Below are 25271 nucleotides of genomic sequence, written 5' to 3' on the forward strand. Positions count from 1 at the left end.
GTGGGGTAACAACGACAGAAACCCTAGAAGGAGGTTGCAAAAGAGGAATAGCAGGTGGGGACGCAGGGAAGTACACAACCTAGACGCCCCATCCTCCTCCGAAGGGGAACAATTATATAATATTACAACGAAGAAAGCAGAACCCATTAGGATTACCCCACGGGTGAACGGACGGCCGACAATAATGGAAATAGACACGGGTGCGGCCGGATCAGTAATGGGAGTGGCAGCATTTAGAAAAATCAAAGATGGACTCCAGCCACTAACCCAAACAAAAACATAGACAAAACTTAAAACCTATGTGGGGGAACCCCTGGACGTTCTAGGCAAGACTCATGTACCTGTGGAATATGAGAAACAATTGCTCAGATTACCGTTGACGATAGTAGAGGGCTCCGGACCGAGCTTAATTGGACGGAACTGGCTGAAAGACCTAAAATTAGATTGGATAAAAATTTTCCAGAGTGGAAGCGGGCAGTTGAGTGGAGTACTCCAAAAATACCCGGAGGTCTTCCAGGAAGGTTTGGGGGAAATCATAGGCGCCAAAGCAACTTTGCATGTACATCCAGAAGCCCTTCCGAAATTTTGTAAGGCCAGGCCGGTACCTTTTGCATTAAGGAAGAAAGTAGATGACGAAATAGAACGGTTACGGCGCGACGGCATTATCAGACCAGTAAAATTTTCGGAATGGGCAGCGCCGGTGGTACCAATTTTGAAGCCAGACGGCTCGATACGTCTCTGTGGAGATTTCAAACAGACAGTAAACAAATACGCACTGCTGGACAAATACCCAATCCCGTAAATAGACGACCTATATGCCAAATTGGCAGGTGGGCTTTTGTTCACGAAACTAGACATGAGCCACGCCTACCTGCAGTTAAAACTGGACAAGGGCTCCCAGAAGTTCGCTACGATCAACACCCTGGAGGGCCTTTTTCGTTATACTAGGCTACCTTTTGGAGTGTCATCAGCCTGCGCTATATTCCAGCGTACGATGGAAAATATTCTGCAGGGACTACCGCAGGTGGCGATTTATTTGGACGATATCTTAATCACGGGTAGGACAAACAGGGAACACTTAAGGAACCTGGAGGAAGTGCTCAGGCGTTTCGCAAAGGCAGACGTACGGCTAAAAAGGGAAAAATGTGTTTTTCTGGCCGCACAAGTCACGTACCTGGGATATAAAGTAGACGAGTCAGGCTTACAGCCATTAGAAGACAGAGTAAGGGCAATAAAAGAAGCCCCAGCCCCCACCACGGTCCAGGAGTTACGATCATTTCTAGGGTTGGTAACCTATTATGGAAAATTTATTGAAAATAGGGCATCCATCCTAGAACCCCTCCACCAGCTACTAAAAAAGGGGCAAGAATGGAAATGGTCCACCCGCCAAAACTGAGCATTTAGGGACATTAAGGAACAGCTGTCATCCGAAAATGTCCTAGAGCATTATGACCCAAGGAAGGAGTTGGTGGTCACTTGTGATGCATCCCCCTACAGGGTAGGAGCCGTCTTAGCCCAAAGGAAGGAATGGGGAAGAACGGCCAATAGCCTATGCTTTGAGGACCTTGGCGATGGCTGAGAGGAAGTACGCCCAAATCGAGAAGGAAGGACTGGCGGTGATATTCACAGTAAAAAAATGTCACCAGTATCTGTATGGGTGGAAATTCACCATAGTGACTGACCATAAGCCGTCATTAGGGTTATTAAAAGAAGACCAGTCAATACCCCCGATTGCATCAGCTAGAATCCAACGCTGCACGTTGCTACTGGCGGCATATAGATACGTTCTGGAGCACAGACCGGGAACGCGAGTAGCACACGCAGATGCTTTGAGCAGACTTCCCCTCCCGGACACTCCGCCGCAAATACCAAAAGTAGAGGAGACAGTAATGACTCTAAATTTTTTGGACACCCTACCAGTAGACGCACAACATATTCGGTTGTGGACGCAAAAAGACCCAGTTTTAGCCAAGATGAAGCATTTACTGCTAACGGGGGAACTGGAAGGACCAGTGGAGCCCCAGATGCACCCATACTGGAGCAGAAGGGACCAAATAACCGTAGAAGACGGTATTCTACTATGGGGAGCCCAGGTAATCGTCCCAGCTCAGGGCCGTCAGGCAATCTTAACTGAGTTACATCACGGACACCCAGGGGTGTCTAAAATGAAGATGCTAGCTCGAAGCTACGTTTGGTGGCCAGGTTTGGACACAGACATAGCAGCCTTGGTACGTCGGTGCCAGGAGTGCCAACAGGGGCAAAGAGTGCCACCAGCGGCGCCATTGCACCCGTGGGAATGGCCAAGCAGACCGTGGACCCGCCTGCATATTGACCACGCTGGCCCTTTCATGGGCTCAATGATTTTGGTGATAGTGGACGCCCACTCCAAATGGTTGGACGTCCACCGGGTAAACACGGCAAGCACAGCATCGACAATTGAAAAGCTCAGGGCCTCGTTTGCAACACATGGACTTCCGGAGGTATTGGTGTCGGACAACGGAACGGCATTCACAAGTGGGGAATTTGGAAAACTCCTGAAGGAAAACTGAGTCCGTCACATCAAAACGGCCCCTTACCATCCAGCGACCAACGGCCTGGCAGAGAGAGCGGTCCAGACACTTAAAGCGGGACTCAAGAAGCAGCCGGCAGCGTCAATAGACACAAAGCTCTCCTGCTGGCTGTTTGATTACAGGACCACACCGCATTCCACAACGGGCATACCGCCAGTTGAACTCTTAATGGGAAGTCTCCTTTTCCCAAATGTAACAGGGAAAGTGGAGAAACAACAGGAGGCCCAACGCAGGGGGCATGATAATAGTCGGCAGCAGAGACATTTCCAGGTGGGGGCACCGGTTTGGGTCAAGAATTATGGGAATGGACCAACGTGGGTCAAAGGCACGGTAGAGTCCCAAACAGGGGCCATATCCTATGAGGTTTCAATAGGGGGCAAGGTGCTGAAGAAACACCTAGACCAAATAAGGGCAGCGGAACCACGCCCGGAGGCAGGCGAAGCAGGACCGCCTCAAGCTCAGATAGCCCAGACGGAAAGGATACCCATACCCCAGCAATTTCTCCAGACCCCGTCATCCAGTCATCAGAGTCGGAGATGGACACACTCGACGAGGCCACCGCGACACCTCTCCCCGAGGAGGAGGAAGAACAACTTCCAAGGAGGTCGTCAAGGAAAAGACGGGCACCTATAAGGTACACCCCGCCCACTTCGGAAAACGACCCGGCGGACGACACAGAGGTGACAGACCCAGACATGAGGAGCAGGAAGAAGCTCAGAGGAATGCCAGCTGGCAGGAATTCCTCGGACCTGGGGGGAAATGAACTCCAATTGGCTTTATTGGTTGGCCAATTGATGTATGAGCTCCCTCAATTATAGCTCATTGAGGGGGCCCATATAATCACCTGTGTAGGCTTTGTGAGCAGTCTTAAGTTGACTGGACTGCTAGCAGTACTGTTTGTAGCTGCTCCTGTAATATCGTTATTGTAAATAAATATTAGTGTGGTGACGGAACTCCTGCCTCCCGTGGATTACTACAGTAGCTATGTGCACATGCAAGAAATTTGTTCTGTCTCAAGTATTCACATTATTGTAGAAAGAGACCACAAACCTTTAGCCAAACTATTTAATTAGAAAGAGCTTGCAGCGATGAGTGCAAACTGTTTAAATCAGATGAGATTTATTATTCATACAGTTTATGTTCAAGGGAAACCACAGAACACAATCCAGAAAAATGCTATATTTATTGAATTTGTGGCTGAGTTTTCTATGACAGCCCATATATTATGGCAACTACACAAAGATGGAGTGAAATCAAAAAGGCGAGACAAGAAACATAAGCAGATCAGAAAATTTTGCATTTGAGACAGTCAACCTATGTACCATATAGTCCAATTTGGAGACTATATTTCGAGCAGAGTCTATCTGACAGTGATCAAGTATTTCCATCAAAAATCATTTAGTTATTATGGGTTCAAGTATGCTTCATTCACAAACACATCCCAAAATCATACTTTGAACCTCATTGACCTTTAGCATGGGACGCCCAGTTGTTCATCTGTGCTGTTTACCTGGCAATTGAACATGTCTGCAGCCCCAGCAAGTCCGATAACCCGAAAATGGGCAAGGCTCCAGGGCTGTTGGGTTACTGGTATAGGGTGGATACGTTGACTTGAGTAGGGTGATCATTGCTCGGCACAACATGTGTTTCATGTGAAGTTTCTACTTTAAAATATTAATTAATAAAAATTAATTGCTTTTTTTTAAACCTTTTATTTTGGCTATTTTAAATATTAATTATTTTACTTAATATACTATGCGGCCCTTTAAAATTGTGAATTTCTGAATGTGGCCCTTGCACGGAAAAGTTTGCCCACCCCTGGTTTAAACTAATGTTGCAGGCAGGTGGGAACCAATGTAGGAAGGCAGAAGGTAGTAAAGGCAGGATAGAAACAAAAGCTAAAAAGGAGAAAAGTGGAAGGCAGAGAAACAGATTGAATTGCCTAGTATGGCAGGGGTGTGGGAACCAGAGCAGTAGGTCAGCAGGAGAATTAACTGAGGGAGAACTACAGACTAAGGCCAGTGAGATTAAGAGGAACAGCAGGCAGGGAGTGGTTGTTCAACGCAGTGGGGCTGGTGGGCTGAAGTGTATTCGTTTCAATGCAAGAAGTATTTCAGACAAGACAGATGGTCCGTCTAAGACACATGATCGGCGCTGGCTTGGAGGGCCAAAGGACCTGCTCCTGTGCTATACTGTTCTATTTTGTGTCATGAGTGTCCCTTTAAGAAAAGGTTTTATTTAACCACATGGCTTGTAACACAGCTTCAGTGATAACACAAGAACTCGGAGCAGGAGTAGGCCATCTGGCCCTTTGAGCCTGTTCCATCATTCAATGAGGTCATGATTGATCTTTTGTGGACTCAGCTCTTTATCATGAAAACATTTAAGGATTGAGCCTCAACTGCTTCCCTGGGCAGGGAATTCCATAGATTCACAAACCTTTGGGTGAAGAAGTTCCTCCTAAGCTCAGTCCTAAATATGAGAGTTTGGCTCAAGTTAGAATCAGAGCTTAATGAGAAATGGAATGAGTTTGGTCAAGTTAAAAATCAGAGCTTGATGGGAAATGGAATGTCAAGTTTGTATACCAGCTTTGTGAAATGAATTGTTCCTGTGAGAAGGCGTTATCATGACCTTGATTGTCTGTGAGAATCTGGGGTGGGAACGAAACACAGCCGGGGGAAGATTCTCTCCTCAGGACTTTTGATGAAGAATTACTATGCTATGAAACTAACTGTATTACTAATGATGGGAAGAAAATAATTACATAAAGGAGGGGCGTAATGAGCTAATTGTATGACTAATGATTGAAGGCGTGATGGGTTTTGTAAGAATATATAGTCAACTGTAACTTAGAAAAATTTGCTTTATCACTTGCTGTAACTCAGTTACACTTGTGCTACAGCCCCGCGGTAAATAAACGGCTCTTTTAAGTTATCTGGTGTTCAACTGCTGATTACCTCTGGACTGCAAAAATTTAGTATAATATCAAATCTACTTACCCCTATTTTGAGGCTATACCCCCTAGTTCTGCTTTCACCCGCCAATGGAAACATCCTCCCCGCATCTATCCTATCTATTGCCTTCATAATTTTACTTGTTTCTATAAGATCCACCTGCATCGGCCTAAATTCCAACGTGTACAGTCTCAGTCTACTCAACCTCTCCTCGTAATCCAACCCCCTCAACTCTGGGATTAATCTAGTGAATCCCCTCCAGCGCCAGTATGTCCTTTCTCAGGTAAGGAGACCAAAACTGAACGCAATACTCAGGTGTGGCCTCTTGTGCAGTTGTAGCATAAACTCCCAATCTTAAACTCCATCCCTCTCGCAATGAAGGACAAAACCCCATTTGCCTTCTTAAATCACCTGTAACCCAACTTTCGACTCATGCACAGCAGTATGTTTTAATATTTTATCATTTAAATAATAATCCCTTTTGCTGTTATTCCTACCAAAATGGATAACCTCACATTTGTCATTGTCTTCCATCTGCCAGACCCTAGCCCATTCACTTAACCTATCCAAATCCCTCTGCAGACTTCTGGTATCCTCTGCACTTTTTGCTTTACCACTCATCTTAGTGTCGTATGCAAATTTGGACACATTGCACTTGGTCCCCAACTCCAAATCATCTATGTAAATTGTGAACAATTGTGGGCCCTACACTAATCCCTGAGGGACACCACCTAGCTACTGATTGCCAACCAGAGAAACACCCATTAATCCCCACTCTTTGCTTTTGTTATGGGCCAGGGTTTAGAGAACCCCAAAGTATATCATGGGAGTCCACCTCACCCACAACTTTTAATAGATTGTGGTATGGGGAGCACACAGCCCACTCTACAGGTGTGGTACAGCAGAAATCTGAAGTATTATTTGAAGCAAAACAATGTTTATTCTATGAACTCAAGTTAACCTTTTAAAAACATAGTGAACATCTCAGCAACCATTAATTCAAATATAACCACCAAAGACTACAACACTAAGTAATCCTTTAAGCTTTCCTTTTAACATCCATAAGACTTAAAAACAAAACCTTTCACAGAAGCACCTCAGGTTTAACTTCACTACTGAAAACAGTTACCACGTTGAAATCAGCAAATGGACATTCATAAGCTTGCAGAGATTCACACATCCTGCTGTGATTGCAGGTTCCCCAAAACTAAAATGAAACCAACCCCACCCTGCAGCAAAAAGCCTAAAGCAAAAAGCTGACAGCCCAGCTCCACCCCCTCTCTGACGTCACTGCATTAATAAACACCCATTTCTTAAAAAGGTACTCTCACTACAGATATTTATATACACACCCATTTATAAACGCCAATTTCTTAAAGGTACTCTCGCATGACACTTTCTATCAATTAACCAATCCTCTATCCATGCTACTACTTTACCCTTAACACCATGCATCTTTATCTTATGCAGCAACATTTTGTGTGGCACCTTGTCAAAGGCTTTCTGGAAATCCAGCTACACCACATCCATTGGCTCCCTGTTGTCTAGCGCACTGGTAATGTCCTCAAAAAAATTCCACTAATTCGTTAGACACGACCTGCCCGTTATGAACCCATGCTGCGTCTGTCTAATGGGACAATTTCCATCCAGATGCCCCGCTATTTCTTCCTTGATAATAAATTCCCAGCATCTTCCCTACTACAGAAGTTAAGCTAACTGGCCTATAATTACCCACTTTCTGCCGACCTCCTTTTTTAAAAACAGTGTCACGTTTGCTAATTTCCAATCCACCGGGACCACCCCAGAGTCCAGTGAATTTTGGTAAATTATCACTAGTGCATTTACAATTTCCCTAGCCATCTCTTTTAGCACTCTGGGATGCATTCCATCAGGGCCAGGAGACTTGTCTACCTTGAGTCTCATTAGCTTGCCCATCACTCCCTCCTTAGTGATAACAATCCTCTCTAGGTCCTCACCTGTCATAGCCTCATTTCTATCAATCACTGGCATGTTATTTGTGTCTTCCACTGTGAAGACCGACCCAAAAAACCTGTTCAGTTCCTCAGCCATTTCCTCATCTCCCATTATTAAAACTCCCTTCTCATCCTCTAAAGGACCAATATTTACCTTAGCCACTCTTTTTTGTTTTATATATTTGTAGAAATTTTTACTGTCTGTTTTTATATTCTAAGCAAGTTTGCTCTCAATCTATCTTATGAAATGAAATGAAAAGAAAAGAAAATTGCTTATTGTCACAAGTAGACTTCAAATGAAGTTACTGTGAAAAGCCCCTAGTCACCACATTCCGCCGCCTGTTCGGGGAGGCTGGTACGGGAATTGAACCGTGCTGCTAACCTGCCTTGGTCTGCTTTCAAAGCCTGTGATTTAGCCCTTCCTCCCTCCTCTTTATAGCTTTTTTGGTAGCTTTCTGTTGCCCCCTAAAGATTTCCCGATACTCTCTTCTCCCACTAATCTCCGCTAGTTTTTATGCTTTCTCCTTCAATTTGATACTCTCCCTTATTTCGTTAGATATCCATGGTCGATTTTCCCTCTTTCTACCGTCCTTCCTTTTTGTTGGTATTAACGTCTCCTGAACACTGAAAAATCGCTTGGAAGGTTCTCCACTGTTCCTCAACTGTTTCACCATAAAGTCTTTGCTCCCAGTCTACCTTAGTCAGCTCTTCTCTCATCCCATTGGAATCTCCTTTGTTTAAGCACAAAACTTGAGTATTTGATTTGACCTTCTCACCCTCCATCTGCATTTTAAATTCCACCATATTTTGATTGCTCCTTCTGAGAGGATCACTAACCACGAGGTCATTAATCAATCCCGTCTCATTACAACTTCCAGTGATGGCAGGCGGGAGGTAGCGGCGGCTCCCGTTCGGGAACGGCATTTTTCCCGTTTAAAGCCCGGTCCTAGGGGCAACGAAGGCGGCAAAAGCTGGAAGAAGGCACAGTGAAACGAAATGTCGAAAATAAGTTTAAAAAACAGCCGTGAAAAAGCAGCTGAAAGTCCTTCAGGGAGTGGAAAGGTCACTGCGGGGGGGGGGGGGGCGGCAAGAAAAGTGGAGGCTCGGGCACCAGGGGAGGCTGCATTGCCCACGGCTGAAGAAATGACTACGGTGATGGCAGTGGAACTCGAATGGCAGTTCACAAAACACATGGACGCGATGAGGAAGGAGATGCTGGTCGAGAAGGCGATTGCCTCAGTGAGGGCGGCGGTATTGAGCGCAGTGGCGGAGGTGCGGGACCAAGGTGAGGCACTAAAGGAAGTGGAAGAGACATTATCGCAGCACAGTGATCAACTTACCTCGATGGGGAAGGAGATGCGGAAGGTGATCGAGATCAACAAGGGTCTGCGAGCCAAAATGGACGACTTGGAAAACAGGCCCAGGCGACAGAATCTGAGGATTGTGGGTCTGCCCGAAGGAGTGGAAGGCCTGAGGCCGACTGAGTATTTTGCCACAATGTTGGCAAAGCTATTGGGGGGGGGGGGGGGGATGAGGTGTTTTGTAAAAGGAAGTGGAGGGGAGGAGTCAGGGGCGTTTACAGTTCATGGGTGTCATTAACGGTACTCTTTCAGGGATTGGATGGAATTGAATGTTGTGGAGGGGCTCTATAGGTCAACAGTGACCATAGGCGATTCCTGATTCCTTTTTTCCCTCCCCCCTTTGCTTTTCACACCGTGGGAGGGTTTGTTTATTTGATGCTTATATTGTCAGGTGGGCCGTTGTTTGGGGTGATGGGAGGATGGGATCATTGTCGTTGATAAGGGGATTGACCTTGTATTTGTTACCGTTTACTGTTTGTTGGTGGGGTGTAAATTCTGAAGAAAATGTGAAAACGGAGAATAAAAATATATATTTTTTAAATACCATCTTATTACACAGGACCAGATCTAGGATTGCTTGTTCTCTCGTAGGTTCCATTACATGCTCTTCTAGGAAACTATTGCGGATACATTCCATAAACTCCTCAAGGCTGCTTTGACTGACCTGGTTAAACCAACCGACATGCAGATTAAAATCCCCCGATAACTGCTGTACCATTCTGACATGCATCAGTTATTTTGTGGTTTATTGTCCACCCCACCATAATGTCACTATTTGGTGGCCTATAGACTACTCCTGTCAGTGACTTTTTCGCCTTACTATTCCTAATTTCCACCCAAATGGATTCAACCTTATCCTCTGTAGCACCGATGTCATCCCTTACTATTGCCTGGATGTCATCCTTAAATAACAGATCTACACCACCTCCCTTACCATTCACTCTGTCTTTCCGAATAGTTTGATACCCGTGAACATTTAACTTCCAGTCATGGCCATCCTTTAACCATGTTTCAGTAATGGCCACTAAATCATAGTTATTCACGATGATTTGTGCCATCAACTCATTTGCCTTATTCCGAATACTACGAGCATTCAGGTAAATAGCCTTATGTTGACTTTTATACCTCCGTTTTGAACCTGAACACCTGTCAGTAACCTCTCGCAAGTTATTTTTCCTTTTAACTTTTCTCCAATTTTCCTTATCATAGAACCCATATCATCATATAACCTGCTGCTTTGCTTTCCACTTATGTTTTTACTTCCTGTTTTATTCCTTTTAGTATTACTGGGCCTATTCACTGATCTCTCCTCAGTCGCTGTACCCTGTACTGCAGCCCTTTTTGATTTTTGACTATCGCTTCTCCGCCTTACACTTTTCCCCCCTGACTGCCTTGTTTATGTTCCCGTTTTACTTCCCTCCGATTTCCTGCATCGGTTCCCACCCCCCTGCCACATTAGTTTAAACCCTCCCCAACAGCACTAGCAAACAGTCCACCCCCCAGGACATTGGTTCCAGTCCTGCCCAGGTTCAGGCCGTCCAGTTTGTACTGATCCCACCTCCCCTAGAACCGGTTCCAATGCCCCAGGAATGGGACACCTGAACTGCCTTCCTACTCTTGCTCTGTCTTTTGGTCACCCATTTTCTATCTCCCTCAGTAATTTTCACCTGTGATGTGACCAACTTAGCGAACGTGCTATCCATAACGCCCTCAGCATCGCGGATGCTCCAAAATGAGTCCATCCGCAGCTCCAGAGCCGTCCAGCGATCTAACAGGAGCTGCAGCTGGACACACATCTTATACGTGAAGGAGCCAGGGTCAGTGGACGTGTCCTCAGCTCCCACATCGCACACAAAGAGCATGACATTGTCTGGGATCTCCTGCTATGTCTTAAACCAGAGGTTAACATATACAACTACAATGCCAAAAAAACAAAATAAAAATAAATAAATAAAATAGATAGACAAATGAAAAGTAAACTACTTACCAGTCACTGACCAGGGACAAAAAGCACCTCCACCCCACCCAGCTTCAAATTCCCACCAAGCTTCAAATTCCCAAACTCACTCTCGATGTGCCTCACTCTGGCTGCGTCTTCTCTGGCTCACTGGGAAGTTTCAAATTGTGGGTGGGGCTGGGCTGTGGCTGGCAGCTGAGAGGGGGTTTAGTGTTTTGGGTTTCAGTGTTGCTGATTTGGACTGCAGAAGAGAAGCAGTGTTTCCCTGTTTTTATTTTCAAGCTGTGCCAGTGAACTGAAAGCACATTGGCAAACTGCCTTGCTTTCCGGAAGGAGTTTTGAATCTGATGGTTGGAGGCTGGACCTCTGGGAAAGGACCAGTCCCATTCAAGTGAGATTACAGTGTGCTGGGCCACACTGTTGAAAGGGGTTTTGGTTTATTGGCTTTTGTATTGAATTGGAACAGATACCAAGGGGGATTTGTTAAGAGTTATATACGTAGGTTACTATAGCTGTTGTGTGTTTTTTCATGTTTGTAATTCATAACAAATTCTTGATAAGCAGTTTCTATATGTTTTGATAAAAGCGTTTAGGAAGTCTGATGAATCACACCGGAAGTGAAGGCTCTTGTGCTCATTCAAGCCAAATTCAACATAAAAGTTATAGGTCATAATACACTCCAGTTACTATGTCCTGGCCCATAACAGTTGTTCTTATTTTTCAACGGCATTCGAAAGGTGTCGCAAAAAATGTTACTCCACAAGATAAGAATTCATGGCATTGGGGGAGGGAGGGGGTGTAATATATTAGCATGATAGAGAATAGACTAACTATAATAATAATAATCTTTATTAGTGTCACAAGTAGGCTTACATTAACCCTGTAATGAAGTTATTGTGAAAATCCCCTCGTCGCCACACTCCAGCGCCTGTTTGGGTACACTAAGGGAGAATTTAGAATATCCGATTGATTTAACAAGTACGTCTTTCGGGACTTGTGGGGAGGAAATTGGAGCACCCGGAGGAAACCCACATAGATACAGGAAGAACGTGCAGACTCTGCACAGTGACCCAAGCCAGGAATCAAACCCAGGTCGTCAGCGCGGTGAAGCCACTGTGCCGCCCAGCAGGGTAAACCTACATACAAAGATACAAAACAGGAGCACGAGTAGGGCATTCTGTCCCTCGAGCTTGCTCTTCCATTTGATAAGATCATGGCTAATCTGATGATGACCTCAACTCTATTTTCCCACATTTCCCCTATAAACTTCTGTAGCCACCTGGGGTGGCCACGTCCCGATTCCAAAATGGACACTCAAAAGAGGGCAGGGAAAAATGGACAGCACTAGAGAAAACAAGCAGGTGCAAGGTTTCCTGTGTATTAAGACTTGCAGAACCCAGACAGAACTGAAACCAACATCCATTAGCATATTAATGAGCTATCTCCGGGGACAAAAAGGAAACATTGAAACAATCGGTGCTGGGACAGACTTCCCGGCACCAGTGGAAGCTAAAACAAAGGCAGGCCAACGGTTACATAGAGCCCGCCCAACGATCAGGGAACAACTCCGGTATTGGAGAAAATCAATACGAACGATTGGGACATGGTCCAAATAATTGGGACCAAGTCCGGGGTCCGCCCAGAGGGCGCGAAACCCCTTGGGGTATAAAGCAGAGCCCCCAAGGTCAGTTCGCTCTCTTACTCTGACTCCTGTTCACCTTGGCATTTGGCTCTCAGCGACAAGAGGCCGCCAAGCACCAACCAAGTCTACGGTCAACGCACGCTACGAGATAGGCGTTCCTAGCTACTATTCCATAACAGTTCAAAGCCAGCAGTATCAGAACCGGACAATGGCCATTGTTCCTCTGACTGAGTGGGCCACTCGAAGCTAAGCATAGGCTTTTAGTAGCAGTTGTAGTTTCGCGAGTAGAGCTTATGCATGAGTAATAATTGACTGTGTGTAAATAAACATGTATTGATTTCAAACTTACTAACTGGTGTATCGAGTCATTGATCAGTATTCGGCTTTAAACCCTGTGGTGGTATCAGAAAGATACCTAGCGACTCTTGAGCAAAGGTAATTAAAACAGAGCAAATTAAGGGAAAGCATAACGAGCAACACTTCAGGTTAGCAAACTGTAACAAGTAGATTGCCACATGGATCAGTGCTAGGTCCCAACTACTTATAATTGCCATGAATTACTTGTATGCAGGGACTGAGTGTATTATTGCCAAATTTGCTTACGATACAAAAGGCAGGTAGGGAAGCAATAAGGAAGATAGTAATGATAAATATACAAAGAGAAAAAGACAGTTTAAGCGAGTGGGGAAAAAACTTGGCAGATGGGAGCATAACATGAGTTTCTCCATTTAGTGCAAAGAATAGAATTGCATACGGTCATTTAAATAGAGACCAAATAAATATTATGACTTGGTGTCATTCTACTGATTTTTCCCCATACCCCGGCAACATTATTTATATTCAAATAATCATCTGATGTACTCTTGAATGTCTCGATTGAACCTGCCTCCAAGCAAGCATTCCAGACCCGAAACGCTCACTGTGAAAAAGGTTTTTCTCACTGCATTTGCTTCTTTTGAAAGTCACTTTAAATCTGTGCCCTCTAGGTCTCAATTCTTTTACGAGCAAGAACAGTTTCTCCCCATCTACTCTGTCCTGCCCCCTCATGATTTTGAGCACGTCTATCAAATCTCCACTTAGCCTTCTCCTCTCCAAGGACAATAGTACCAACCTATCCAATATATCTTCATAACTGAAGTTTCTCATCCCTGGAACCATTTTTGTAAACCTCTTCTGCACTCTTTCCAGCGTTTTCAATTCCTTGCTGAAGTGTGGCCCAGAACTGTACATAATACTACAACTGAGGTCCATCTAATGTCTTGTAAAAACTCAGGAATATAAAAGTAGGAGCAACTTGCAGCAACCGCACATGGTATTGGACACTTAATCATCTTACTCGAGGGATATACATGCATTCAGAGAAGGTTCACACTCGGCTGATTCCTGGGATGAAGTGGTTGTCTTACATGGGAAGGTTGAGTAGTTTGGGACTATACTCATTCAAGTTTAGAAGAACAAGAGATGATCTTATTCAATCATACAAGATTCTGAGGGGCCTTGACAGAGAGAATATTTCTCCTTATTGGGGAACCTATAACTAGAATGCCAAAAGAAAAAATGCTGGAAAATCTCAGCAGATCCGGCAGCATATGTAGGGAGAGTAAAGAGCTAACATTGAGTCCAGACGACACTTTGTCAAAGCTAAAAGACATAGAAAGTAGGAGATATTTATACTGTAGGGCGAGGGAATGTAAGATGAGTCATAGCCACTGAAATCAAGGGAAAAGAGTGCTAATACAGTCCCCAGAGAGAATAAAAGGTGTGAACGGCCAAACAGCAGAAAAAGTAAAATCAGACGATAAACTGTGACAGATGTAGGGAAGCAAAGGGGAGAAAAGTAAAGAGAGGGGAGGATAAGATGGGGGGAATGCATATATATATTAAATAAAGACAAGAAGCAAACAAAATGTAAGACAGTTAAAATGAAATGGAAACAAAGAGGCCGAGGTGAGGTAGAGCTAATCATATGAAGTTGTTGAATTCGATGTTGAGACCGGAAGACTGTAGCGTGCCTAACCAGAAGATGAGATGCTGTTCCTCCAGCTTGCAGCAGGTCAACGACAGACATGTGGGCATGAGAGCTCATAGACCAAATTGCAAGAGATGCAAGTGAAACGCTGCTTAACCTGGCATGAGTGTTTTGGGCCTGGGATGTTAAGCATGGAAAAGGTAAAGACGCAGATGATTGGATGGGAAGGTGCCATGGGTGATGGGAGAAGTGTTGGGTATGGTGGAAGAGTGGACTAGATTATCTCGGGGGGGGGGGGGGGGGGGGAGGGAGAAGGGAAACGGTCTCTGCGGAATGCTGACAGAGGGAGTGAAGTGAAGATGTGTTTGGTGGTGGCATCACACTGCAGTTGGCGAAAATGGCAGAGGATTATGCTTTGCATAGAGGCTGGTGGGGTGAAATGTGAGAACGATAGGGACTCTATCCTTGTTCCGAGAGGTAGAGGGGGAAGTGGCGCATGAGACAAGTACACTGTTGAGGGCCGTGTCAACAACTGTAGGTGGTCAATCACAGTAAGGAGGAACACATTTTCAAAGCACCACTTTGGAAATTGGCATCATCGGAACACGTGCAACAGAGGCGGAGGAGCTGGGAGAAAGGGATAGAGTCTTTACAGGGTGTAGGGCGCAAAGAGCTGTAGAGCTGATAGATGTGGGAGTCAGTGGGCTTGTAATGGATTTTAATAGCTAGTCTATTGCTGCAAATGGAGACAGCAAGGTCAAGGTAGGGAAAGAAGGTGTCTGAGATGGACCAGGTGAAAAGAGGGGAGAAAATTGAAAGCAAAGTTGATGAATTTTTCCAAGTCTGGATGAGAGCATGAAGCGGCACCGAGATAGTCACTGATCTACTGGTAAAGGAGTTGTGGGAGGGGACCTGGGTAGGCCTGGAACAAGGAAAGTTTCACATACCCCATAAAACGGGTATAATCCTCTAACTAGGGTGTGGAGCTTCAAAATTAGGTGAAATTATGAATGAGGAGGAGTTTCCGCTCTCAGAAGAGTTATTCATCTTTGGAATCCTGTGCCCCAGAGAACAGTGGATATTTGATCGACAAGTCCAAAGATGTGCAGGTTAGGTGAATTGGCTGTGCTAAAAATTACCCCTCAGGGTCCAGGTATGTACAGGTCAGATGGGGCTGCAGGGGCGGGAGTGGGACTAGATAGGGTTAAATTTGGGTGCAGCAAGCCAAGGCTGGTACCGGCCATGCAGGTCGGATCCGTCAAGATTCAAGCGACAGGGCTTGAACAAAACATTAACGAGAGGCGAATTGCTTTCGCAGCTTAAACAAGCGCAGCCGGGAAGAACAGACATTTCAGGTGTTGTTTAAAGGTCGGTGCCGTAAATCAGCCGATTTCCAGCCTGGAAGTGTCAGCCCCGCCAAAAACAAAACAAAACAAACCGAACCGAACATTTTATACGCCTTTCCCTGCCCGGACAGCGACCGACCGCGATTCACAGTAAAAGAGGTTGAGAAGTCACTCACCCACCATTAACGCCACAATAATTACATTTATCGTAGATCCATTCCTTACCTGGCTACCAACTGTATTTGAAGGCCGCCGCCAATCACCTCGCGCGCCCAGAATTTTAAATTCAACCGTCTTTCCCGGCTGCAGTCCCCGCGCATGCGGACTAACGGGTTGATGCCTACCCGATACTTAAAGATTTTCAATCAGCCCCCTCTTCCAGTCGGAAATGCTGATAAAAATAATAATTGTTAAGAGGAGGAAGACGTTCCAAACCGAATATGGATTTTCTTCCCCATCCCGAGAAAATAATGTAACTGCCAATGACGTGTGGAAGTGACGTCGCGGTGTAGGCGGGACCGAATTTGAATTGCGAGGCGGCGATTTTCTTTTGGATTTGTTGACGCCCGACTGAGGTGGTGATGAGAGGAGGTAATGGTGGAGGTAGTAATAATAATCATAAATCACAATCTTTTATTGTCATACGTATGAAGTTACTGTCGAAAGCCGCTAGTCGCCACATTCCGGAGCCTGTTCAGGGAGGCCGATCACGGGAATTGAACCCACGTCTTGTTCTGCATCACAAACCAGCTGTCTAGCCTCCTGAGCTAAACTAGTTCTAATGGTGGATGTTGAGTTTGGCAGTGACTGCAGACAACAAGGGGAATTTCAGTGAGTGCTGCCACTGCTTGCAAAATCTCGGGTATGGGAACATTAGAGATTAGTGGTGATAGTGGGTAATTGCTTGCGAGGGGAATTTGTGGCTACTTGTGAAGGCCAATTATTAGGTTTAAATGGGGGTCATTAGTGACTACACTTAATGCATGACGATTGACTCTGAGGCCTGTCAGTGAGTGCAGTTAATAGATTGTTGCCAGTTTGATGGGGTATTAGTGACTAGAGGTAATGGTGGATTACTGGCTATGAGAGCAGTGAGTGAAATTTCGTAGAATTTACAGTGCAGAAGGTCTGCTCATCGAGTCTGCACAAGCTCTCGGGAAGAGCACCCTACCCAAGCCCACATCCCCACCCTATCCTGTTAACCCAGTAACCCCACCCAACACTACGAGCAGTTTTGGACACTAAGGACAATTTAGCATGGCCAGTCCACCTAACCTGCACGTCTTTGGACTGTGGGAGGAAACCCACACACACACACACTGGGAGAACGTGCAGACTCCCCATGGACAGTGACCCAAGCCAGGAATGGAGCCTGGGACCCTGGAGCTGTGAAGCAATTGTGATAACCACTGTGCTACCGAATGGTGGGTTGTTGTCAGTAGTTGAGCAAACTGGTGGTTTATTTTGGGGGGGGGGGGGCAGCGCATAATGGTTAATTAGTGGTAGTGGTGAAGCATGAGTGACCAGGAGTAATGGTGGTTTATCAGGTAATGGGGCTTTTCAGCAAGAGTGGCTTGCAATCCATGGTAATGGAGTTTGTTGGGATTAGTGACAAAGTAATGGGGTGTATCAGCTGTAGAATTAAAGTCTTGATTAGGTTTGTAGGGTTCTTCTGGGACAGGAGACTGCACTGGGTCGCAGCTGAGGTTCTGAGTCTCCCGCTTAGGGTGGGTGGCCTGCCGCTGGTGTGCTGTCGAACCCAGATGACAACCTTCTGCCTTCAGACCCTGCAGCGATACCTTTACGTTGAGTCCTTCCCACGGTGGTGTGCTCTAGTGATGGAGTTCTTCCTCCAGGTGCACGGCCTGAATTATGATGTGCAGCTCCTGTCCATAGATCTGCAAGGTCTCCGTTACCCTTTTGCCACCGCTTTCATCTTTTACCAGGTCTGGAACATGGTCGCCTCGCACCGCAGCCGTTCTCTCTTCACAGACCCACACACCCACACCCACACCCACACACACACACACACCCCCCCCCCCCCCCCCCCCCCGGTCAGGAGTGGTGGTGGTGGCTGTCATTAGAGCGACGCTACTCTGGAATCTGCACATCCACCAACACCATTTTGTGTGGCTGGCAGAGGAGCGAGCTGTGGCTGCCAGAGTGCCCAGGATCAGGGACATGCTGGATGGCGTATGACACCCCACGAGTTGGCACAACGTGTGGCAGTGGATGTCCGGCTCACAGCCAATGCTATCCGAGACCTCAAAACGGTTGTGCTTGGACCCGATGGCACTCGTGGTCTGGAGGATATGCAGTTGTGCGGTGGTATCCAGTCTCGGCAAGTCCATGCCCGGACGGAATTCCACATTGGCCTCAGGCCCCGACACCCCTCTTGGGGACTGGTGCTCCACAATACTTGCCAAAATGTCCTAAGTGCCTTTTCGCATTGCACGGAGGGGTTTCCGGTGTGTGCTGCTGCTGCAATACCTTCAACTCCTTGCCCATCACCCGGACATGCCATGGCGTGCCTTGTTGCCATCCAGCGGTGGAGTCCGTCTGGGGTGGAGGGTGTTGCATGCAGCAGTGCCGTATAACCACCGATTGCACCAGTTCACGGACTCCCAAGAAGCCTGCCATTTTTGGGGTCTTGTGGAGTCCATGGACCATGTCTATGTTACGTGTTATAGGCTGCACTGCCTTTTTAGTTTTTGTCAAATCTTTTGCTGGTTTTGTTTGCACTTCAGCCCCATGTCCTAATTCTACCTCGCTGTACCCGAACAGATGCCGGATTGTGGCGACTAGGGGATTTTCACAGTAACTTCATTGCAGTGTTAATGTAAGCCTCCTTGTGACAATAATAAAGATTATTATTATCTACGGGCAACCGGTGCGGAGATGGACAGGGAAGGGGGAGGACCTCATTGTGTACCTGGGCCTGGTGAAGCACGCCATTTATAGGTCCAGGCAGTGGGTGACCCACTGCCTGGACCTATAAATGGCGTGCTTCACCAGGGGTCGTCCAACCTAACTGTGTGCCCCTTTTTCATGGCTGGGTGTCCCCAGAAATGTGTCCACAGGGACCATTGAGGCCTTCAGTGTCTGGTGGACCTCGCAAGGATTAGGGTGCTTTATTGGCCCCTTTAATTGCGCACTCATTTGATATTTTTAAGTTTCCGTTGATCTTTGTTATGTTCGGGCAGTGCCCCTAACAGGAGCGGCCCTTTTTGCTTTGTCCCTAAGGTTGTTTCCTTTCTTCTATTTTGTTGGTGAACCTCAAAAGAGTGGCCAATTCATCTACCTGCACATCTTTTTGGGTTGTGGGGGCGAGACCCACGCAGACACTGGGAGAATGTGCAATCTCCATATAGACCGGGATCGAACCTGGGTGCTGTGAGGCAACAGCGCTTGCCACTGCACCACCATGCTGCCCTAATTGGGATGGAGTTGGGAAATCAATAGCTGCAGAAATGTTATGGCAAACGGAGGGCCTATGGCTAAACTTTCAAGAAAGTGCGGTTGTTCACTGAATTGGGTGACTGTTAATATCCCCACTGGAACATACTGAGATAGGGTAGTGCGTGAAATGAGGAATATGGATGGTAATTGATGTAAGTGATCAAAAATGGCCTGACCTGTGATTGATACAAAGACATCAGCAAGACCAGGTGCAATGGCATGGTCAAGGAGTAAGTGGTTGTGAATATTTGTGGTGGAGTTTTGAAATTGTCTCGGGTGGGAAGGGTACTGGTTTTAACAGCATGTACTTTAAGAATAGACTTGGAGTTACATTCTTTAGATTTTTGCTTACAGTATTTAGATAATCCATTCAGAAAACCTTAAACTTCTGTGTCTCTGAACACACCCCTAAATTGGTGGGACATGAAAGATTGCAGAAGTTCAGATTGAGTGAGTAGATCAGAGTACATAGAACAGTACAGCGCAGAACAGGCCCTTCGGCCCTCGATGTTGTGCCGAGCATTGTTCGAAACCAAGATCAAGCTATCCCACTCCCTGTCATTCTGGTGTGCTCCATGTGCCTATCCAATAACCACTTGAAAGTTCCTAAAGTATCTGACTCCACTATCACAGCAAGCAGTCCATTCCACCCCCTAACCACTCTCAGGGTAAAGAACCTACCTCGGATATCCCTCCTATATCTCCCACCCTGAATCTTATAGTTATGCCCCCTTGTAACAGCTACATCCACCCGAGGAAATAATCTCTGAATGTCCACTCTATCTATCCCCCTCATCATCTTATCAACTTCTATTAAGTCACCTCTCATCCTCCTCCGCTCCAAAGAGAAAAGCCCTACCTCCATCAACCTTTCCTCATAAGATCTATCCTGCAAACCAGGCAGCATCCTGGTAAATCTCCTTTGCACCCTTTCCAATGCTTCCACATCCTTCCTATAATGAGGTAACCAGAACTGCACACAATACTCCAAATGTGGTCTCACCAAGGTCATGTATAGAACATAGAACAGTACAGCACAGAACAGGCCCTTCGGCCCTCGATGTTGTGCCGAGCAATGATCATCCCACTTAAACCCACATACCCCTAACCCAACAATCCCCCCATTAACATTTACACTACGGGCAATTTAGCATGGCCAATCCACCTAACCCGCACATCTTTGGACTGTGGGAGGAAACCGGAGCACCCGGAGGAAACCCACGCACACACGGGGAGGACGTGCAGACTCCACACAGACAGTGACCCAGCCGGGAATTGAACCTGGGACCCTGGAGCTGTGAAGCATTGATGCTAACCACCATGCTACCGTATAGTTGCAGCATAACCCTGCAGCTCTTAAACTCAAGCCCCCTGTTAATAAACGCTAACACACTATAAGCCTTCTTCACGGCTCTATCCACTTGAGTGGCAACCTTCAGAGATCTGTGGACATGAACCCCAAGATCTCTCTGTTCCTCCACATTCCTCAAAACCCTGCCGTTGACCCTGTAATCCGCATTCAAATTTTTTCTACCAAAATGAATCACCTCGCACTTATCAGGGTTAAACTCTATCTGCCATTTTTCGGCCCAGCTCTGCATCCTATCAATGTCTCATGGCAGCCTGCAACAGCCCTCCACCTCATCCACTACTCCACCAATCTTGCTGTCATCAGCAAATTTACTGACCCACCCTTCAGCCCCCTCCTCCAAGTCATTGATAAAAATCACAAATAGCAGAGGACCCAGCACTGATCCCTGTGGTACACCGCTGGTAACTGGTCTTCAGTCTGAAAATTTTCCATCCACCACCACCCTCTGTCTTCTATGTGATAGCCAGTTACTTATCCAATTGGCCAAATTTCCCTCTATCCCACACCTCCTTACTTTCTTCATGAGCCGACCATGCGGAACCTTATCAAACGCCTTACTAAAATCCATTTATACAACATCAACTGCTCTATCTTCATCTGCACACTTAATTACCTCCTCAAAGAATTCAATCAAATTTGTGAGGCAAGACTTACCCTTCACGAATCCGTGTTGACTATCCCGGATTAAGCTGCATCTCTCCAAATGGTCAAAAATCCTATCCTTCAGGACCTTTTCCATTAACTTACCGACCACCGAAGTAAGACTAACTGGCCTATAATTACCAGGGTCATTTCTATTCCCTTTCTTGAACAGAGGAACAACATTCGCCACTCTCCAGTCCTCTGGCACTATCCCCGTGGACAGTGAGGACCCAAAGATCAAAGCCAAAGGTTGCAATCTCATCCGTTGCCTCCCAAAGTATCCTTGGATATATCCCATCTGGCCCAGGGGACTTGTCGACCCTCAGGTTTTTCAAAATTGTTAATACATCCTTCCTCAGAACATCTATCTCCTCTAGCCTACCCGCCTGTATCACACACTCATCCTCAAAAACGTGGCCCCACTCCTTGGTGAACACTGAAGAAAAGTATTCATTCAACGTCTCTCTTATTTCTTCTGACCCCATGCACGAGTTCCCACTACTGTCCTTGACTGGCCCTACCCTCACCCTGGTCATTCTTTTATTTCTCACATAAGAGTAAAAAGCCGTGGGATTTTCCTTGATCCGACCCGCCAAGGACTTCTCGTGCCCCCTCCTAGCTCTCCTAAGCCCTTTTTTTTAGCTCATTCCTTGCTACCTTGTAACCCTCAAGCGACCCAACTGAACCTTGTTTTCTCATCCTTACATTCTCTTCCTTTTTCCTCTTGACAAGACATTCAACCTCTTGTGAACCACGGTTCCCTCACACGACCATTTCCTCCCTGTCTGACCGGGACATACCTATCAAGGACACGCAGTATTTGTTCCTTGAACAACCTCCATTTTTCATTTGTGCCTTTCCATGACGATTTCTGTTCCCATCTTATGCTCCCTGATTCTTGCCTAATTGCATCACAATTACCCCTCCCCCAATTATAAACCTTGTCCTGCCGTATGGCCCTATCCCTCTCCATTGCAATAGTGAAAGACCGAATTGTGGTCACTATCTCCAAAGTGCTCTCCCACAAACAAATCCAACACTTGGCTCGGTTCATTACCCAGTGCCAAATCCAATGTGGACCCTCCACTTGTCAGCCTATCCACATATTGTGTCAGGAAACCCTCCTGCACACACTATACAAAAACTGCCCCATCCGAACTGTTCGACCTATAGAGGTTCCAATCAATATTTGGAAAGTTAAAGTCACCCATGACAACTACCCTGAGACCTCCACACCTATCCATAATTTGTTTGGCAATTTCTTCCTCCACATCGCTATTACTATTCGGGGGCCTATAGAAAACTCCTAACAATGTGACCGCTCCTTTCCTATTTCTAACTTCGGCCCATATTACCTCAGTAGGCAGGTCCCATTCGAACTGCCTTTCTGCAGCCGTTAAACTATCCTTGATTAACAATGCAACTCCTCCACCTCTTTTACCACCTTCCCTACATTTACTGAAACATCTATACCCCGGAACTTCCAAGAACCATTCCTGTCCCTGTTCTAACCATGCCTCCGCAATGGCCACAACATCGTAGTCCCAAATACCAATCAATGCTCCAAGTTCACCTACCTTATTCCGGATGCTCCTTGTATTGAAGTAGACACACTTCAACCCACCTTTCTGTGGGTACACTCCTGCGACCTTGATACTCTCCTCAGTACCTCACTACTCTCAACACTGGCTTCTGGACTACAGCTCGTTTTCCCAGCCCTCCTGACAAATTAGTTTTAAAACCCCCCCCCCCCCCCCCCCGAAGAGCCGTAGCAAATTTCCCTCCCAGGATATTGGTGCCCCTCTGGTTCAGGTGCAAACTGCCCTGTCTGTACAGGTCCCACCTTCCCCAGAATATGCTCCAATTATCCACGTACCTGAAACCCTCCCTCCTACACCATCCCTGCAACCACGTGTTTATCTGCACTCTCTCCCTGTTCCTCACCTCACTAGCACGTAGCACCGGCAACAAACCAGAGATGACAATATGGTTTGTCCTGGCTCTCAGCTTCCACCCTAGCTCCCTAAATTCCTGTTTTAAATCCCCATCCCTTCTCTTACCTATGTCGTTAGTACCGATGTGTACCACAACTTGTGACTGTTCCCCCTCCTCCTTAAGGATTCTGAAAACACGGTCCGAGACGTCACGGACCCTGGCACCCAGGAGGCAACATACCATCCATGAGTCTTTTTCGCTGCCACAGAACCGTCTATCTGTCCCTCAAACTATCGAGTCCCCAATAACTATTGCTCTCCTGCTCTCCCTTCTTCCCTTCTGAGCCACAGGGACGGACACAGTGCTGGAGATCCGTTCACCGTGGCTTACCCCTGGTAGGTCGTCCCCCTCAACAGTATCCAAAACGGTATAACTGTCACTTGACAACAGCTGCTCCACAAACCACCTTCAAGATACGGTGACCGCAATGCACTGATGCAAATTTTCCCCGCAACAGCCAATCAGCAGCTCCGCTTTGCTGGATGCTTGCCTTCACTTGAACACGGAGGGTGTCTTGCTCAGGTCACGTTCTGGATGCAGTGACCACAATGCACTGATGCAAATTTTCCCTGCAACAGCCAATTAGCAGCTCCGCTCTACTGCCCTCTGCTAAGTGCCACATTAGTGCACTTGTATTTGTTGGGTTTTTTTAAGCCAACCCTAGCTGAGTGATTACTACCAAGTGTGGTGCTGTTATTCACACATATATATCCCAGGTTCAATACATGCATGGTGTTAGCTGGGTACAAAAATTTGGGATATTAAAATTGGCTTCACATACCACATTGGGACTACGTTTCCCATTCTTCCCCATGTTCAGTTGTCTGATTATGAAACTGAGTTGCACTGTGATCCCCATAGCCAAAGTTAATTCTTAATGCTTGCATGTGGCAGGTTGCTTGAACAAGTAACTGGAGAACAGTGGGAATCATAGCTCAACATGGGTTCTGCTCCTGCAGCATGTGATTATATATCCAGGGCAAGGAGTGCTTCACAGGGAAGACAAATTGGGTTGTTGTTCGCATTCTCTGTGGATTTTGGATGAATAAAACATTTGTGGTAGTTCAGAAGCTCATTGTCTGCAGCTTGTGGGAATAATACAAGTCTTGGAGCACCATCTCTCATCCATATTCCATGCAAATATGGCTTCCCATTAGGAATGTGGAGTTGCAGCTGACCTCCCCTCCAGCCACAGGTGAAACAGTGCAAACTGTGCCCCACAACGTGCAAGCAGATCAGGTTTAAAGTTGGAAGTGAATATTCAGCAAGATTTTTTGGGTCTGTATTCTGTATGTGGTCCTCCTTCACAATGTTACATTTTTACAGTACTGTCTGCCTGAAGAGATGCAGCGATCCAGATTACCTGTTTACCAACCAAGGCGCACACTTGCTGGAATGCCTCCATTGGAGGCCCCGATTGCCAAGATATTCAGAACAGGTAAACTTGGTGTATATGTTTGGAGAAATGCCATTGTGCACTGTTGCCTTATGCGTTCTGTGATCTCCTGTAGTCATACGACCTCTAAGATCATCTTTGATACAATAAAGAATTGAGGCAGAAGCCATTTTGTCTATCGCATGAAACATAGTGTCAGAGTATGCAGTTAAAATTGAGCTGGGGGACAGCCAGTTGCTGTAAGAAAGAGCAGAGAATAATTGAAACTTCAATTGGCAACTTTGAATAAAATCTGAACAAGTAAGAGCAGCCACTGATGCTGGGGACATACTGAGGAGCAGAAAAGCCAAAGTTATGAAATTTTGGACGCCTTGAAGACCCACTTTGAACCTCTATTTATGTTATTTAAGAAAGATCACGTTCAATGCCAATTCTTAGGAAGGGGGTGGAATGTTGATCAGTAAGTGACTGCACTGAGATGTCGAGCTGAATCAGGAGTTAGAGCAGCTGAAGGATGATCTGATCAGAGATGGGATTATGTTCGGAACAAGAAGTCCTGCGATGAGAACAAGGATTATGTTAGGAACAAGAGATCCTGCTATGAGAGCACGTCTGCTGAGAAGAAAAACTCGCTC

General features: G+C 46.2%; 2 protein-coding genes across 4 annotated transcripts in view; one reads left to right on the forward strand and one right to left on the reverse strand.

The window, feature by feature from the left end:
* The window catches only part of knl1 (kinetochore scaffold 1), a 169122-nt gene extending 153003 nt beyond the window's left edge, over positions 1-16119 (reverse strand). Inside the window, exon 1 of one of the 2 annotated variants that reach the window (XM_038783552.1) lies at positions 15998-16119. The gene's annotated coding sequence lies outside the window, so the exon portion shown is untranslated. The remainder of the gene's footprint in view (positions 1-15997) is intronic. The other variant, XM_038783561.1, reaches the window with a different exon arrangement.
* Positions 16120-16275: 156 nt separating this feature from the next.
* The window catches only part of LOC119956391 (small kinetochore-associated protein-like), a 51532-nt gene continuing 42536 nt past the window's right edge, over positions 16276-25271 (forward strand). Inside the window, exons 1-2 of one of the 2 annotated variants that reach the window (XM_038783582.1) lie at positions 16276-16363; positions 24567-24678. In XM_038783582.1, the coding sequence (XP_038639510.1) occupies positions 24585-24678 (94 nt within the window). In that variant the 5' untranslated portion in view covers positions 16276-16363; positions 24567-24584. Of the gene's footprint in view, positions 16376-24566; positions 24679-25271 lie in introns of both variants that reach the window. The other variant, XM_038783573.1, reaches the window with a different exon arrangement.

The sequence above is a fragment of the Scyliorhinus canicula genome, chromosome 2, assembly GCF_902713615.1.
Source record: "Scyliorhinus canicula chromosome 2, sScyCan1.1, whole genome shotgun sequence".
Taxonomy (NCBI): Eukaryota; Metazoa; Chordata; class Chondrichthyes; order Carcharhiniformes; family Scyliorhinidae; genus Scyliorhinus; species Scyliorhinus canicula.